The sequence below is a fragment of the Thrips palmi genome, unplaced genomic scaffold (assembly GCF_012932325.1).
Source record: "Thrips palmi isolate BJ-2018 unplaced genomic scaffold, TpBJ-2018v1 HiC_scaffold_1, whole genome shotgun sequence".
Taxonomy (NCBI): domain Eukaryota; kingdom Metazoa; phylum Arthropoda; class Insecta; order Thysanoptera; family Thripidae; genus Thrips; species Thrips palmi.
Window position 1 is genome coordinate 7,368,659 of NW_023144620.1, and position 17,701 is coordinate 7,386,359.

At 40.2% G+C, this 17,701-nt stretch overlaps 1 protein-coding gene across 4 annotated transcripts; it reads left to right on the forward strand.

The window, feature by feature from the left end:
- The first annotated feature begins 2 nt into the window (after window positions 1–2).
- Window positions 3–17,699, forward strand: LOC117644262 (transformation/transcription domain-associated protein). Of its 4 annotated transcripts, none has more exons than XM_034383583.1 (52): window positions 3–142; window positions 783–982; window positions 1,242–1,352; window positions 1,471–1,671; window positions 1,766–1,960; window positions 2,066–2,232; window positions 2,305–2,540; window positions 2,630–2,834; window positions 2,912–3,091; window positions 3,174–3,358; window positions 3,436–3,596; window positions 3,676–3,909; window positions 4,010–4,320; window positions 4,400–4,706; window positions 4,789–4,934; window positions 5,050–5,194; window positions 5,277–5,428; window positions 5,524–5,615; window positions 5,705–5,809; window positions 5,878–6,077; window positions 6,166–6,363; window positions 6,460–6,645; window positions 6,769–6,990; window positions 7,076–7,342; window positions 7,416–7,614; window positions 7,707–7,948; window positions 8,028–8,336; window positions 8,499–8,660; window positions 8,741–8,998; window positions 9,099–9,369; window positions 9,444–9,823; window positions 9,902–10,135; window positions 10,224–10,559; window positions 10,633–10,755; window positions 10,843–11,029; window positions 11,133–11,284; window positions 11,371–11,537; window positions 11,632–11,870; window positions 11,951–12,117; window positions 12,211–12,569; window positions 12,652–12,811; window positions 12,898–13,320; window positions 13,412–14,320; window positions 14,408–14,572; window positions 14,656–15,416; window positions 15,507–15,600; window positions 15,698–15,913; window positions 16,009–16,212; window positions 16,291–16,555; window positions 16,627–16,823; window positions 16,952–17,116; window positions 17,198–17,699. In XM_034383583.1, exons 2-52 carry the CDS (start codon window positions 836–838, stop codon window positions 17,273–17,275), a joined length of 11,775 nt encoding a protein of 3,924 aa, XP_034239474.1. In that variant the 5' UTR covers window positions 3–142; window positions 783–835; the 3' UTR covers window positions 17,276–17,699. The 4 variants fall into 4 exon arrangements, with proteins under 4 accessions (XP_034239474.1, XP_034239464.1, XP_034239456.1 ...); XM_034383573.1 differs by having other exon boundaries at window positions 3,679–3,909; window positions 11,951–12,126; XM_034383565.1 differs by having other exon boundaries at window positions 11,951–12,126; window positions 17,198–17,275.
- Window positions 17,700–17,701: the final 2 nt, after the last annotated feature.

Consider the following 17,701-nt stretch of genomic DNA (forward strand, 5'->3'; position numbering starts at 1 on the left):
TCTCTCCTAGCCAGCGCCTTTTCCAGAGAGCGGGCAGTGGTCTCTTGTTTTTGTTGTGTCTAAGCGTGCAAGTGGAAAAACAGGCCATGGACCCTTAAAAGTTGCAAATTTTGGATCGTCTTTCACATCTCTAACCACAATGGTAATTTTTCCTGTGTTACTTGCTCGCTATTAACTCTTATTGTTCGATATTTTATCCTGTCAAACACTATTCCTAGTCGTGCCTCTACCGGTGGTGTTCAAAAGAATTGTAGTTTCTCTGTTAATTGCGCTTATTTATGTTATCATTTCTCAAAATTCATAATTATTTGAACCTTAAGCACAGTTAATTTATGTACTTATGTTCTGTTTCATTCTTTGTTTCTTCATTTCCTTCATAACTGCGTTTGAGTGGACGCCTAACCTAACATTTGGCATTGAAATTATGCTTGTTGATGTTTACCTGATGCTTATATGCGGTGTAACGTGCTGTGCTACTTTATCGATCCGTGTTTTCCAAATGTTTGTGTTTTATCAAAATTATAAATTTAGTTCAATAAGTGTAGGACTATGCTAAGGTTTTTTCATGGGCGTAGTTGATTCATTGGGAAAAATTTTACACGGAGACGAATGAGCAGACCTCTTTTGTATGAAATTAAATTCATCTCTCAGTCTTAACTTGCTTTTATTTATTAGTGTTTCTGTCATAAATGGATTGGTATGTTAGTAATGGATACTGTATCTGCGTATCCCATATGCTTGTTTTACTATTCAATGACACGACACCTTTATTCATGATACAGGCCAAAGCAAGTGTTAAATTTAACTGAGTCAATTGAATCAGTTGATTTCTGAAATGGCGCCGACTCCTGCACCATCAGGGTCAACAGACCCCCAGACCCAAATGAACACCTATCGGTCATTCGTCACCATGCTTGGTGATCCGAAAGCAAAAGAAGAAATCAAACTCAAAGCTGCACAGGAACTTAGTGAGAACTTTGAGGTGAGCTATCTCTCTGAATCTGTTTGGGGAGCGTATCTATACTACATGATCCTCTGACCTCATGAAAACACTGCTACGCATCGAAATCTTTGCATGTTTTTACGAAGTGTTACCACACACAAGTGTTTTCAGGACATCAAAGGGTTCACGTAGTATGGGTATGTTGCCTCATCTCTCTATTTGTCTCATTTGTGTATCATTTATTCACAATTAAAAAAAGTTTTGTTACCTTACCATTGTGATATTTTTTCTGCTTTAGGTTATTATTACTTCATCTCAATATCCAACATTTTTGGATCACACATTACCTATTTTTATTAAGATTCTTCAAGAAGGAGAACCACATTTTATTGCAGAGTACAATATACAGGTGAACAATAATCTACAATCAACTCAATGAAATAATTGAATGAAGGCAGTTTTTACCCTAAGTTGTGTTTGCCTATCTTGTATGAACTAAATAAATAACTTGTGTATTTTTCTTTTAGCAAATCCGAAAACTTTTGTTGGAAATGATTCATAGATTGCCTACAAGTGACCATCAAAGAGAACATTTACGACATCATCTTGACTCCATTATCAAGCTCATGTTGGATCTCATGAAAGTTGATAATGAAGAGAATGTCCTAGTGTGCTTACGTATTATCATAGAGCTGCACAAACAGTTTCGCCCTGCCTTCAATCCTGAGGTACCACATTGGTTTTTGTGAATTCTCTTCATTTGCGTATTAATTCTAACTCACATGAGAATTTTTTTTTTTTTTTTCAATTGTTTGGTTGTAGATTCAGAGATTCCTCTCATTCGTGAAAAACATCTACAAGCAACTTCCAAATCATTTAAACAAGATATTTGAAGCTCCTCGTCCCATGCGAGTCAAGGACATTAATGAAATAAATCTGAATAATCTCCTCTGTGAAACATTCACTGCTACTACAATTCAAAGTGAAAAGAAATCTCCTGATGGTTCTAGTGTATCTGTGAGTCCCCCACTCTTTCTCTTTAAGACTTTGCTTCGTCTTTCTTCCATATGTTTCTTTGAATTATTGTGTGTTGTTTTTTTTTTTTGTTTTGTTCTTTTGCAGTACAATTTAATACCAAAAGCTATTCTTTCATTAAAAGTTCTCCAAGAACTTCCAATCATTGTTGTGATAATGTATCAGCTATACAAACAAGCTGTTCATCAAGATGTAGCAGATTTTATTCCACTTATCATGCGAACCATCACTTTACAGCCCACTCCTCAAGTCAAGTAAGACACAACGTCTAAATTTGAAAAGATTTAAATACATTGCATGTTTCTCACATTTCGTTATATTTTCAGGGAGAGTAGCAATTTCAACAAAGAGGTTTTTGTTGATTTCATGGGAGCACAGATCAAGACATTGTCCTTCTTAGCATACATGGCCCGCATATATCAGACTGAGGTCACAAAAGAGGCTCCTTTGTTGGTGAAGGGAATGTTGGGTCTCCTCTCCCTGTGTCCAATGGAAGTAGCGTATCTCAGGAGGGATCTCCTCATTGCTGCTCGGCACATTCTTAATACTGACTTGCGCCTTGGTGAGTAGCTATTAATTTTGCAATTTCATTTTACATCAGTATTACAGAGTTAAATCAAACAATCATAAAATATTTATTTGGTATTACAGAGTTTGTACCAGTCATGGATAAACTATATGATGAAAATATCCTACTTGGCCGTGGATGGACAACTTATGAATCTCTCAGACCTCTGGCCAACAGTGTACTAGCTGATGTGGTCCACCATGTTCGTCAGCGCCTCTCTTTGGTTGATTTGGCTAAAGCTGTGCATATTTTCTCAATGAATGTGCATGATGAGACACTTCCTGTTTCGTAAGTTCACACTGTCTACTATACAGTGTCTTTAAATATGTTATGAGTCTTTAATTGGATTTTTTCCGCCTTATTAGCATTCAAACCATGTCCTGCAAGTTATTATTAAATTTGGTGGATTGCATTCGCCTTCGAGGTGATGCAGACAACCAAAGTGCCACATCACGTGAGCTTCTAATGAGGATGCTTGAAGTTTTTGTTTTAAAGTTCAAGACAATTGCCAAACAGCAGCTGCCTGTTCTAACACGCAATAATTCGTAAGGCCATTTTCCATTGTTGATTTGTTTCTGGATATGGGTAGATTGAATTCTTTAATTGAAATTGAACTGATTCTTTCAGTGCTGCCATCAAAGCCAATCCTCTTCAACAATCACAAGGCATGATAGGAATTGTTCAAAGTCAGGGCTTGCAGGCACCTGGCACACCAACCCGCCCTCCAGCCCCATCAACTCCAGGAACCCCAACACCTTCACCAGGAGTTGATGTGAAGCCAGTGGTCCATCCTCTGATCAACATACCAGATGGTAATTGCAAAGCCTGTTTACTATCTTGGCCTAATCTTTGCAGTCTTGAATTTTCTCACAACAATATTTTTTTCCAGTTGCAAGACCAATCATAAAGCCTGATCCAGAGAAAGACAAAACTAAATTTGGATTCCCTGCTTCTCAGGCTAACTCTTATACGGTTGCAGATTGTCGTAGTCTGGTAAAAACATTGGTTGGAGGAGTGAAAACAGTTACTTATGGTTGTGCAGTTCCTAGGGTGAGCTTGTGTGCACTTACTGGGCTTTAGTGGACTGTATGCAACCCATCAACATTTTGAATATTTTATTCTTTATCAGCAGGCTGGTGTGGCCCCAGATGCCACTACTCCACGACCTTTCTTACCATTCCAGCCCAAAGAGACTCTTCTTTTCATTCGACTGGTAAAGTGGGCATTGCAAGCACTTGATGTTTATACTTTGCCTCTAGCCCCTGGTATGGCTGCTGTCCCAGCCGGTGTGCAGCGTCCTATAAATGTACCAAATGTACGGACTAAGGAGGAGAAGGAAGTGCTGGAGCACTTTGCTGGAGTGGTCAGTTGACAGTTTATCTCATCTATGTAACACATTAATTTAAGTGATGAGTGAATTTGTTACATTAATGTCAATTTTTTTTTCTCATTGTGTGTTTTAGTTCTCCATGATGCATTCTCAAACGTTCCAAGAGATCTTCTCAAATACAATTGATTACATGGTTGATCGCATCTACAACAATTTTGCATTGCAAATTATAGGCAATTCATTTCTTGCTAATCCTAATACATCACCAATTTTTGCAACTGTTCTTGTTGAGTACTTACTACAACATATGGCAGAAATGGGCAGCACAGTTGAGAGATCAAGTCTCTATCTGCGTCTCTTCAAACTTGTTTTTGGTTCTGTTTCACTTTTCCCTCAGCAAAATGAACATATGTTGAAGCCCCATTTGCATCAAATTGTCAATAGGTATATATTATAATTGCTTGAGCCCAGATTGTTATCATTGTATACATGTAACCTTATACTGATTTACCTCAAATTTCAGGTCTATGGAACTAGCAATGACTGCCAAAGACCCCTACAATTATTTCCTTTTATTGAGAGCTCTATTTCGATCCATTGGAGGAGGCAGCCATGACTTGCTGTATCAAGAATTCCTTCCACTATTGCCAGATCTCCTTCAGGGTTTGAACTCCCTTCAGTCTTCACATCACAAGCAGCATATGAAAGACTTATTTGTTGAACTGTGCCTCACAGTTCCAGTACGACTTAGTTCGCTGCTGCCCTACCTTCCTAAGTTAATGGATCCACTAGTATCTGCCCTGAATGGTTCCCCAACACTTATCAGTCAGGTGAATTGATTTTTGAGTTCCTCTTAATTTCTGTCACGTCCTATATCCCAAAATTTCCTGAAATCTTATTATTTGTTTTTAGGGTTTGCGTACTTTGGAGCTTTGTGTGGATAATTTACAACCAGACTTTTTGTATGAACATATACAACCAGTAAGAGCTGATCTTATGCAAGCTCTTTGGAGGACTGTGCGCAACCCCACTGACAATGTTGCCAACGTCGCTTTTCGGTAAGAAAACAAACAAAAAACAACTACTCAAGATTCTTTTACATCATGAAATGAATTTCAATCAATTATTGTTTTGTGCCATTTGCCTTGCTTGTAACTTTCTATGAAATTTCAGAGTGTTGGGCAAATTTGGCGGTGGTAATCGGAAGATGATGACTGAGCCCCAGAAGCTGGAGTTCAGTACTCGGGATTCTCCAGGACCTGCCATTGTGGCCAGTTTTCCAGATTACAGCAAGCATATTGAGATTCCTGTAGAAAAGGTACTGAAAAGGCTTTTGGCTAACATATTTGGAGTGAAAATCTGTAACTAGGGACTAATTTTAATATCACTCTTTTCCTAAGGTCATTGAATCTGCATTAGCTGCTTTGAAGCACTCAAACACAGACTCATTTTACCGAAGATTGTCATGGGATGTCATACGCTGCTTTTTAGTTGCCAGTCTCCATTTAGATGATGATTTGCAATCAATGCTGACACTATTCTCTCATCCAGGGTCAGTATTTTTTCCTAGCATATTTTTATGAGCATTATCATGGTTTTGTAATTGTATTTGGAGAAATTTCTTAATTGACTTCTTCATTATCTTAGGTTCAAAGAGAAGCCCATTGTTACCAACCAAGGTCCACCGTATAAAATGGCTGATCAGCAAACAAGGCAGATTTATCAAACCGCTTTAACAGGTAATTTAATGTTAATGGTCCTGTTTGAAGAACTTTTATATGTGCTTTCATTTTGTAATTACTATAACTTTTTTTTTTTCACCCTCTAGGAATGTTTGTGGCTGCTGCTATCAAGGAACTTAGAAAGGATGTTTTACCAACGATGGTTTCTCTTGTGCGCCACTGCACTTTGGTGTCAATTGCTCAAACAGCTGGTAGGTTTTTTTCCCTCTCTAGTATTGTGAGATAGAAGTTCAGATTTTTTACATTTTTCTTGAAATAGGACCATCTGGTACTCCTGAAGGTACTCCTGGAGTCACAAACACAAGTGGATGGGGTAAAGAAGGAATGGATGCCATGGTACTCCTGGATGCCCTGGCTGTCATCATGGGCCATGAAGAGAAAGAACTGTGCAAACCTGGTCGTTTAGCCTTGGTTCTTATCTTACAGACAGCATTCAACATACTAGGATCTAAAGAAAGGGTGAGTCACTGTTTTGCACTTTGATATGCTGCAGGAAATCTTGCGTTTCAAGTGTGCAAATTTTAAATTTTCATACATGAATTTTCAGGCCTGCCGTCTTCCCATGATGGAATACTTAGCAGAACGCATGTGCTCTCTTTGCTATGATCGAGCTTGGTATGCCAAACTTGGTGGTTGCATTGCTATCAAGTTTCTGGTTGAGAGAATGGCACTTCGTTGGGTCTTTGAACATCTTTTCCAGTTCGTCAAAGCACAGCTGTTTGTCATGATGGATTTGACTGGAGAGGTAATTACTTTTTTGTTGTTGTTTCGTTTATTGAGATTTCCCGTTTTTTTTTACATTTATAATTTTTATTATTATTGTGTCTCTTTTTATGTGTAGGTTTCTACTGGAGCAATTGATATGGCTAAGTCCAATCTTGAAAAGATGTTGGCACAATGTGCAAAGCCTGTAGAGCCAGACGGAACGAATGAAGAATTAATAAATGCTCAAAGAAAAAGTGTTTTGGAAGTTACCTACGAACTTGTTCGTCAGGTTACGTGCCCAACAGACTCTTTGCGAGAAGAGGTATGCTTTTCAATCAACTTCCCTCTCCCCGTCCTTGCACTCTCTCCCAATAAAACATCAAAACCAACAACTCTTAATTATTAAGCTTGGTCACTTTTAAAATTTGTTTTAATTGTTTCACAGAGCATGACTTTGCTTAAGATATTAGCAGAAGCCCAAGGAAAATCTGTCGTTGAAGTTATGGATCCCCACAAAGAAGTGCTAGCTGACATGATTCCACCTAAGAAGCATCTTTTGCGTCATCAAGCAGCCAATGCCCAAGTGGGCCTTATGGAAGGAAATACTTTCTGCACCACTCTAAGCCCACGCTTATTCACGATAGACTTGAGCATTGTAGAGCACAAGGTAAAATGGTGTTTCTTGTAATTCTAACTTTTGTTGGTAAGATTTTTTACATTTACTAACTTTCTTCTGTTTTTTTTCCTTACAGGTTTTCTTTCATGAAGTCATGGCACTTTGTGAAGTTGAAGATGTTCAGCTTCAAAAGTGCCCTTGCTACAAAAATGTTAACAATCTTGCGCCACTTCGACGTGCTGCTCTACGTGCATTAGCAGCATGCCATTACATTGAGGAAAAAAGGGAGAAAATATTCAATGCTCTTTTCAAAGCCTTGGATTGGCCTCAACCTGAATTGCAAGATGCAGCTTTTCAATGCATGCAAAGCTTTGTTAAAGGATTCCAAGTTAACATGGAAATGGTATGCTTGATATCTTCATAAGAAATTAAAAAATCTTGTAAAACTTTGTAACTTAATCTAAAATTTTCTGTAGGTACATGATGTCATGCGCCCTCTTCTGATGTCCCTGAAAGATTCTAGACAACTGACTCTACGAGGCTTGCGTAAACTCCTGTATTTAGTGAAACTTTTCCCATCAAGCTTTAAGGAAACATTGACGGAGAAACTTCTTTTCCATCTTCACTCATTGTTTGAGACTTTAGCTGCTGGCAATCGAAGTGGGGAAGTAAAAGGTATTTGCATAAACATTTCTTCATATGTTGTATGTATGATAGAGTTGTACTGAGGGGTAGTGTCCTAATCTTGATTTATTTTCTCTTTTCAGCTTTGTCAAAAGATGGGGAAACAGAACAGAAGGCTATTACTATCATGGGTATCATTGAGTGTATTCCGACAAGTGAGGGTCCTCAATCTAGACTTGTTTCTCAGATTGTGAAACTTGTATTACACCTTGAGAAGCAAGTCAACATGGAGCCTGCCTCACCTTTCCGTGAGCCTCTCATGCAAGTTCTTTTACGATTTGCTAAAGTTGCAACTGATGTCTTTCTGAGTGATGACTTTATGAAGGTTAGTCCTGAACCATACCTTGAGTACCATACCTTTGCCTGACAACAAACTAATAAAAATTAAAACCATTCTGTTCTAGGATCGTCAGAGGAGTCGGTACTTGGAATATTTAATCAAACACCCTGAAGGCAAACCATTCCAACAGTATTTGCAAAATAACTCCCAGAGACTCCAAGAGCTCTGTCTGGGACGTTCTCAGGTATCAGTGCAGGCAGCTGTTGCTGGACAAGCTCCTACAGCAACTCTTTCAGCTTTAGATAAATCTGAACTGCGGTATCAAAGCATCAGGATAACTGCCTTATTGATGAAGCAAGATAACCAGTGGCTTGCCACTCAGCAAGCCCTGATTGACACCTACCAAAGAATTTGGTGCAGTGATGACTATTTGGTGAGTTTACAAGTCTCTTTGTGTTATGCTTTTGAATAAATTTATTGACGTATGTTTGACTCACTGCCTCCCATTTTAGAGCTAACCTAATTTATTCTGAGTTTTTACCAACAAATTTTACAAAACAATTGGGTCTAATTCAGTTTTAATATACCTTTTCAGGAAACACACAGGTCTATTGATGGAGTAGATGCCTTGCACTGGAAAGAGCCCAAACTCCTCTGCAAAATACTTTTACACTACTTTGGTCATCATCCAAATGACATCAGTCTGCTTTTCCATCTGCTACGGGCAACAACAGCTCGTTACCTACCCGACTTTCAGGTATTCATTAAGACTTTCTGTTAACTTCCGTTCTATCATAGCTTTAATATCTGTAATCATTGTTTTATTTTCTTCTCCAGTTTCTTCGAGATTTCCTTGAAAATACAGTTGCTCAAAGTTACACTGTGGATTGGAAGCGATCAGCATTCTTTAAATTTGTAGAGATATTCCCTCAACCAAATTTGTCTCCTGAACTCAAGAGTAAAATTCTTCAACTCATCCTCATTCCATGCTTTGCTGTTAGTTTTGATAGAGGAGAAGGTGACAAATTGGTGGGAAGTACTCCAACTCCTGAGCAAGACCACCCTGATAACATAGTCTCAGTCTTCATAACCAAGGTATGAAGTTCACTGATTTGATCACCACCATTTATCTTGAAGTGATTTCTGCCGTTTGTCATCACATAATTGTTTTTTTTTTTTTTTTTTTTTTAATCAGGTAATTGACCCTGAAAATGCAGCTAATTCCTCAGACTGTGTGAGAATATTGCTTCTCCAGTTGTCATGTTTACTGGTGGAACAAGCATCAGCTCATATTCATGATGCTGGGAACAAAAGACAAGGAGCCAGACTGCGTCGCCTCATGACATTTGCATGGCCTTGTCTTCTGGGCAAGAGTTGTGTTGACCCTGCCACTCGGTATCATGGTCACCTTCTCCTGTCCCACATTATAGCTCGTTTTGCTATTCACAAGCGAATTGTTCTGCAAGGTACTACTCACAAAATTGTCCTTGAACCTACACTGCAAACCGCACTAGAAAGCTAACCCTTTCTTTGTTCTTAGTTTTTCACAGTTTACTGAAAGCTCATGCAGTCGAAGCCAGATCAGTTGTTCGACAAGCCCTAGAAATCCTTACACCTGCTATGCCTGTTCGAATGGAGGATGGTAATACTATGCTTACCCATTGGACCAAGAAAATAATTGTTGAGGAGGGTCACTCTCTACAGCAACTTTATCATATACTTCAACTGGTTGTACGCCACTACAAGGTGTACTACCCTGTTCGCCATGCGTTAGTTCAGAACATGGGCGACTCAATTCAGAGACTTGGTCTCAATCCCACTGCAACTTTTGATCAGCGCAAGCTTGCTGTAGACTTGGCTGAAGTTATAATAAAATGGGAGTTGCAGAGAATAAAAGAGGAGGCTGAAGCTCAGGATCAGGTATGTCAAAACTTTCCAAGGGCTCCTGTTTGATGGAGAGAATTCAGCATCTCTTACATTCTTGTTCTAACTTTTCAGAATGTACTGGCTGGAGTTGTGAAACGACTGTCCACAGAAGATCCCAATGAAGCGAACCGCAAACGGCTAGCTTTGGGAAATGGCAGCACTCCCACAGCAGCTGTTCCAACTGGGGCAGAAGGAGCCAGTCCGGCTCAAAGTACGGCAGAGCCTGGCAGCACAAAGCCCATTGACAGGCAACATGCAGATGCTGTTATAAATTTCCTCCTCCGCTTGGCCTGCCAAGTCTGTTCTGTCAGTATCTCTCATGGCTACATATTGTTTCCAAAAAAATATCTTCTGCTTTAGCTTTTCTTTTACTGACATTGATTTCCGCTTGCAGCCCACGGAGTCGGCCGCCGCGGCCGCTGCGTCCGCTGCGGCGAACAGTGCGGCTGTGGGAGGCACCCCAGGAGAACAACTGTCAAGGCGATGTGTGAACCTCATCAAGGCTGCTCTCAAGCCAGACATGTGGCCCCACGAGTGTGACCTGAAACTTGGCTGGTTTGACAAAGTCTTGTGCACTCTGGAGAGTCCAAACCCTCATTTTGGAAACATATGCACTGCCTTGGAGCTTCTGACATTCTTGGTATCTGTCATGACTAAGCAACAAATTCTGAATGCTTTTAAATCTTTGTCCAAGGGCTTGTTCCTTTGCATCACCTCTACAAACACAAGTGTGAGTTTTTTTTCCCCGAGGGAATTAGGTTATATCTTATCTCCACTTCGCTCACATCTGAATTATTGTGCAGGTTATTCGTCTCATTCATGGTTTGCTGGTGCGGCTCATGAACATCTTCCCCACAGAACCAGCCACATCACATTCTGCCTCAAAATATGAAGAATTGGAGTTCCTTTACACAAATATTGAAAGGGTAACATTTTACTGCAACTTTACTTGTGTGGAAACATAGGAAACCTTCTTAAACTAATTTAATATCTTTCTGGGCTTTTTCAATTAGGTTGTTTTCGACGGTCTAGGTAACTATGAAAAGACCGGGGAGACTAGTCCTTTATTTGGCACATTGATGATCTTAAAAGCAGCATGTACCAACAACCCTGGATACATTGATCGTCTTCTTGCACCATTTTTCCGTGTCCTCCAAAAGGTGCAAAGAGAGCACCTCCATAATCAGCAACAAGCCAATGGTATGAACCAGCCCAGCCTCTACTGGTTGGAAAGGATTCTACAACATTGTCAATTTATCATTATTATTTATTAAATTTTTATAAATGTACATTGATTTTCCAGCAATGCTGAATGAGCTGTTGATTCTATGCTTGGACTTGATCAAGAATCGAGTCCACAAGATGATGGACATGCGAAAAGTTTTTGTTAATACCCTACTTGTTGGTCTTATTGAGCGAACAAATGATGCTAAAGTCATGAAAGCTATTTGCAAGGTTGGTTGTTTCTTGGCTCAGCTGTTATTTGAAATGCTTAATGCTTTTTCAAATCATTATTATTATTATTTCTTTTCTCTGTTTAGATGGTGGAAGATTGGATGAAATGTGGAGGAAAGTCAGCATTAGAGGCACCAAGTCCTAAAGAAACTTCTCTCCTGCTTGTTAAAATGATGGCCCATGTTGAAAAGCGATTCCCTGAAGACCGAGAACTGAATGCTCAATTCTTAGAGCTTGTTATTCAAGTTTATCGGTTGGTTCACTTCACTGTTAGGTTCTATTATTCTACTACTGTGTCATAATACTTGACTAATTCCTGTTCTGTTTCTTTTCTCATATTTTTTCAGTGATGAAAATCTTAAACATACTGACCTGACAACCAAACTTGAACCAGCATTCCTGGCGGGATTACGCTTCCCTGTGCCCAATGTTCGTGCCAAATTCTTTGAAGTTTTTGATCAGTCCATGCCCAAATTTTTGCATGAGCGTCTCCTCTACATTGTGTGCAGTCAGAACTGGGAGCACATGGGACCACATTACTGGATTAAACAGTGCCTGGAGCTCCTAACAACAACAGCTGTCTCTAGTAGGCATTCATTTTTGCATTAATGAACTGCCAATGTGCATAAACTTGAGTATTTTCCTAATAGCTATCTTTCTTCTTAGATGTTCGCATTCAGCTTGCCAATAAAAATCACCTGTTGCCTAGTCTTACGGGAGCTGCAGCGCTTGTTTCAGCTAGTGCATCTGGCACTGTTACCTTTGAAGGAGTTCCTTCAGTTCCAATCAAGCAGGAACAGCCAGATGTGTCTGAAGTTGGTTGTGATCAAGCAGTAAGAGATGTTAGTTGTATTTGATGTCCATGTTCTGAATTTATTTAAAGTATAATATCAGCTTTATTGTTTAATATATAATTTAATTTTTAGGAGGAATTGGATATGGAACTGCAAAGCAATGAAAGGGAGAGAAAAAATGATGCCCGAGTGCTGTTGCCTCAGCAAATGAAGTTCCTTATCAAGTCGAGAGAAATGACCACGGGTCAGTTCCTGTATGCAGCAGCTCAGTTATGTCACATGGATACTGCATTGGCCGAAAGCATGTGGTTGGATGTGTTTCCTCGACTTTGGTCAATACTCTCTGACCACCAGCGGGATGCACTTCGAACTGAAATTGTTCCATTTTTGGCAAGTGGAGCGCATGTTGTCCAGAAAGACTGTCAGCCTTCTGCACTGAACACCTTCACTGAAGCCCTGGCAAGGTGTAACCCTCCTGTGCAAATCAAACCGTACGTTTCTTTCTGTGTAACTTTCAATATTTACTGCCAATGGAAATAAGCTTTTGACATCTACTCTCCTTTTTTTGGCCAGGTCCGTCATGCTTTATTTGGGAAAATCCCATAATTTGTGGCATCGAATGGCCTTGTCTCTGGAACAGATGGCGATTGAGGCTGGTGCAAATGCTCAGCATAAACTGAAAAGAGATGCTGTTGACTGCTATGACTTTGAGCCAGATAACTCTCGTCAAGGGGTATGCGACAAGTGCTGCATTGCATCAGCTTTGAGATGATTATTTCTCTAACAGTATGTGTGAATTGTGTGAATTTTGTGTTTCAGGAGATAATTGATTCCTTAGCAAGTATGTACTCATCTCTCTGCGAAGAAGACATGTGGGCTGGACTCTGGCAAAAGCAAGCCAAGATTCGGGAAACAGCCACTGCTATAGCCTATGAACAGCAGGGTTTCTTTGAGCAAGCCCTTGGTGCCTATGAACTAGCCATGAATAAAATACGAATGGAGTACTGCTCTGCACCGATTCCCCCCAACATGAACTCTGAGGTTATGCTATGGGACAAGCATTGGACAAGATGTGCCAAAGAATTAAATCAGTGGGAAATGTTACTGGAGATTGGAACTTCCAAGATTAACCCAAATCCAATGCTTGTACTGGAGAGTGCGTGGAGGGTTCCTAAAATGCCACTGATGAAGGAAGCTCTCACACAAGTGGAGCAAAATTTCCCAAAAGAATATGCATGGAAGGTACAGTAAAATTGATTAATCTTGGATAGTTATTTATAGTGTTTCTTATTTTAAATGGTTTGTTATAATCTTTCTTTTTTATATACTGCAGGTTCATCTCTATCGTGGCTTTGTAGCCATCTTGCACCCTGAAGAAAAGAGATTAACTCAAGTAGACCGGTGTGTTGAGCTAGCCACCAATTGCTGCATGCGCGAATGGCGACGTCTTCCGCGCATTGTGTCGCACATTCATCTTCCACTACTTCAAGCTGCCCAACAAATCATGGAGCTACAAGAAGCAGGCTCAATTCATCAGGGCCTAAATGCTGCGCGAACTAACTCAGTCCATGATATGAAAGCCATAGTGAAAACTTGGCGCAATCGCTTGCCAGTTATTCAAGATGATCTAAGTCACTGGTCAGACATTCTCGTATGGCGCCAACATCATTACTCTATCATAGCAAATCACTACGATGCCCAAAATGAACAAACCTCAAATCACTCGATGCTTGGTGTACATGCATCTGCTCAGGCCATCATTCATTTTGGAAAGATTGGACGGAAACATAATCTAACTGGTGTCTGTCTGGATTCTTTATCCAGAATTTACACTATTCCAAGTGTGCCTATTGTAGATTGTTTCCAAAAAATCAGACAGCAGGTCAAATGCTATTTGCAAATGGCATCTGTGTCTGGCAAAACTGAACTTCAGGAAGGGCTGGAAGTCATAGAATCAACCAACTTGAAGTACTTCACAAAAGAAATGACAGCAGAGTTCTATGCTCTGAAGGGCATGCTACTGGCTCAAATTGGTCGATCGGATGAAGCAAACAGAGCGTTTTCTGCTGCTGTGCAGATGCATGATACATTAGTAAAAGCCTGGGCTCTCTGGGGTGACTATTTAGAAGCCATTTTCACTCGAGATCCCAAGCTTATTTCCATTGGTATTTCTGCTATCATTTGTTTCCTGCATGCTTGTCGTCATCAGAATGAGTCTAAATCAAGGAAATACCTAGCTAAGGTTAGTTGTGCCTTTCCCATTTTGTCTTTCATTTTTATTAAATTTACAAAAAACACTAACCATTTTTTTTGTTTATTTGCTTTGCAGGTTTTGTGGCTGTTGACTTATGATGATGAACAGTTCTCTTTAACATCAGCTGTAGACCAGTACTCTGTTGGAGTACCCCCAATCCAGTGGCTTCCATGGATTCCCCAACTCCTTACTTGCCTTGCTCGCAATGAAGGAAAGCAGATACTGAATCTTCTATGCCAGGTATTTACCCACAAATTTTGCCCAGCCTTCTTACCACTTCGACTTTGTACACATGTGTCATGGATTGATCTATTGTGTTTCAGGTTGGCAGGATGTTCCCCCAAGCAATTTACTTCCCCATTCGAACTCTGTACCTGTCGCTGAAGATTGAGCAGCGGGAGCGCTACAAGGCCCAGGCCCAGGCGCAGGCGCGCGAGGCAGAAGGTGCAGCGAATGCAGTGAATGCCGCCAATGCTGCAAATGCAGCCAATGCGGCCAATGCCAATCCAGCAGGCGCTGCAAATGCAGCCGGCGGCCCGCAGCCGCAAGCCGCGCAAGGACCCTCAGAAGCTGGTCCCATCAGGGCCACGCCGTCCATGTGGAGGTGCTCCAGAATCATGCACATGCAGAGGGACATTCATCCGACAATCCTTTCGTCCCTGGAAGGTGTTGTGGACCAAATGGTTTGGTTCCGAGAGAACTGGTACGAGGAAGTGCTCCGTCAGCTGAAGCAAGGGCTAGCAAAATGTTACACCATAGCTTTTGATGAACGTGCTAATGTCAGCAAGGCTAACATAACTCCACATACTGCTAATTTTATCCGCAAAATTGTATCTACCTTTGGTGTCGGCATTGAAAATATAAATAACAGCTCAGTGTCAGCGGCATTTAGCTCTGCAGCTTCAGAGAGTCTTGCAAGAAGGGCTCAGCTTACCATACAAGACCCAGTCTTTCAGCATATGAAGAGACAGTTCTCTGCTGATTTAGATTTTTCAGTTCCTGGTTCAATGAAATTACACAACCTGATTGCTAAATTGAAGAAGTGGATCAAGGTGCTGGAGGCCAAAGTGAAAACTCTACCAAAGTAAGTGACAAAGAAGTCTAGCTTTTAAATACATCCATTCATTAACAATTAGAAAGCAATTAACACTTACATTGTTTATTTCTTAACCAGGTCTTTCCTTATTGAGGAAAAGTGTCGCTTCTTAAGCAACTTTAGTTTGCAGACAGCAGAAATTGAACTCCCTGGGGAGTTCCTACTTCTGAAGGTATTACTAAGTCATTTCAGTAATGTCATCATTCAATTTCAACTGTTTCTGTTACTTTCACTAATGTTTGGTTTCTATGATTCTATTTATCTTGTAGCATCCCCATTACTATGTCCGAATCTCACGATTCATGCCTCGTGTTGAGATTGTGCAGAAACATAATTCTGCTGCAAGACGCATGTACATCCGAGGCCACAACGGCAAAATCTATCCTTATCTTGTAGTGAACGATTCTGGTCTGGGCGATGCCAGAAGGGAAGACCGTGTTTTGCAGGCTCTTCGGATGCTGAACCATTACCTTGGGAAGCAGAAGGTAATGTCATGATAATTCATGCTTCTTGTGTTAGTTTGACTGTTAGCGAAGCTTGACGTCTTTTTTATATTTTTGTGTCTTTTCTTTTTGTTTAGGAGACAGCACGGAGGTTCCTTTATTTCACTGTTCCTCGAGTTGTAGCTGTTTCACCTCAGATGAGGCTGGTGGAAGATAACCCTTCGTCAATATCCCTACTTGACATATTGAAGCAAGGATGTCAGAGTCTGGGTATTGAGCATGAAACTCCTATCGCTCGTTACTATGAAAGACTTGTGAACCTCCAGGCCCGTCAAGCACCTGTGAGTTATCTCTGTAAGAGTGGAATATTGAAGGTTAACCTTATAATCGGCTTATGTCTAATTTTTGTTTCCTTTCAGGTAAGCCATGGTGTTTTGAGAGAAGTTCTGAAAGAAGCACAGATATCAGTTCCTCGGACTCTAGTTCGTGATTGGGCCAGACGTACATTCCCTACTGCCACAGATTACTGGACATTCCGCAAAATGGTCGCGCTGCAGTTGGCTCTAAACTGTTTAGCCGAGTATGTGTTACATTTGACAAGGCTAAATCCTGACATGCTGTATGTGCACCAAGATTCTGGCTTCATCAATGTATCCTATTTCAAATTCGATCTCAATGAACAAGGTATGGAGTTGATTTTACGGTTTTTAAAGCGTGAATCTAAAGCAGCTTCTAACTTGTGCTGATTCTTTCAGGTGAACTCGATTCAAACCGCCCGGTTCCATTTAGACTCACTCCGAATCTCATGGAACTCCTTGGACCTGTGTGTGTGGCAGGCCCTCTGACAGCAAGTATGATAGCAACAGCTCGATGCCTTGCTCAACCTAGTTTCAAGGTTCAAACAATACTGCGTGCTGTCCTGAAGGACGAAATGATTGCTGGTCACAAGAAGGTACTTATGTTGTTTTGTTTAACTGTTTTGTTTCGTTTTATTTTTATTTTTCTGGAAAGATCTGGAAAGTTCTTAGAATGGAAATTTGAACATACAAGTCTCAAAATTGTTTTGTGTTGTTATTTCAGAAGGAGGATTCTGGAGCTGGTGATCTAGCAAATGCTGTAGCAACACTTGCTCAAACCCCTGCTGATGTTGGTGGTGAGGTTGTTATGGCACACGTTACTCGAGCTGTGGCAGCTATCAGTCAAAAGCTTAATAGTTTAGCCAATTTTGACGGTGTAGAAAGCAAGGTAAGCCCCCTCTAGAATTTAATTTACCCGGTAATTTGTTCACTTGATTGTTTTGTAACCCTCTCTAACTTTCCTCAACAGGTCAGCACTTTGGTTGCTGCTGCAAATAGCCATGACAATTTGTGTAGAATGGACCCTGCATGGCATCCCTGGCTGTAGACGTATTCACCACTCACTTTTTGTGGGTAACTTTGTGATAATATAATTGTTGTATTTTAAATGGTCAAGCTATAGTCAATTTGTTGTGCACCTGTACATATATGTGTATATGTAAATAGATTTCTGTATGAACTATACTATGTATGATGAAATATCAGCAGTATTTATGTAACAATGATTATTTTTAGATAGAGTTGGTATTGCCACTGTAGGACCAATATTTTTATGATCTTCTTTTAAAAATGACTGAAAATGAATTATCCCTAGAAGATATTTTTCCTGTGTGAATAATAGGTTTTAGGAATACTCTGGCACTTAAAAATTTGTGTGTAGTGTACAAACTCTTGCTTTGTGTAAAATGATCTAATCATGTATGTAAATTATCTCAAGTAATTTAAATAAATGATACTGGAAAGTACAAATACT

Coding starts and splice junctions, on each gene's coding strand:
- LOC117644262 (XM_034383565.1), top strand. CDS start 836: ATGGCGCCGACTCCTGCACCATCAGGGTCAACAGACCCCCAGACCCAA. Junction 6,646..6,768: donor CAGACTCTTTGCGAGAAGAG/GTATGCTTTTCA, acceptor ATTGTTTCACAG/AGCATGACTTTGCTTAAGAT. Junction 16,824..16,951: donor TGATTGCTGGTCACAAGAAG/GTACTTATGTTG, acceptor TTGTTATTTCAG/AAGGAGGATTCTGGAGCTGG.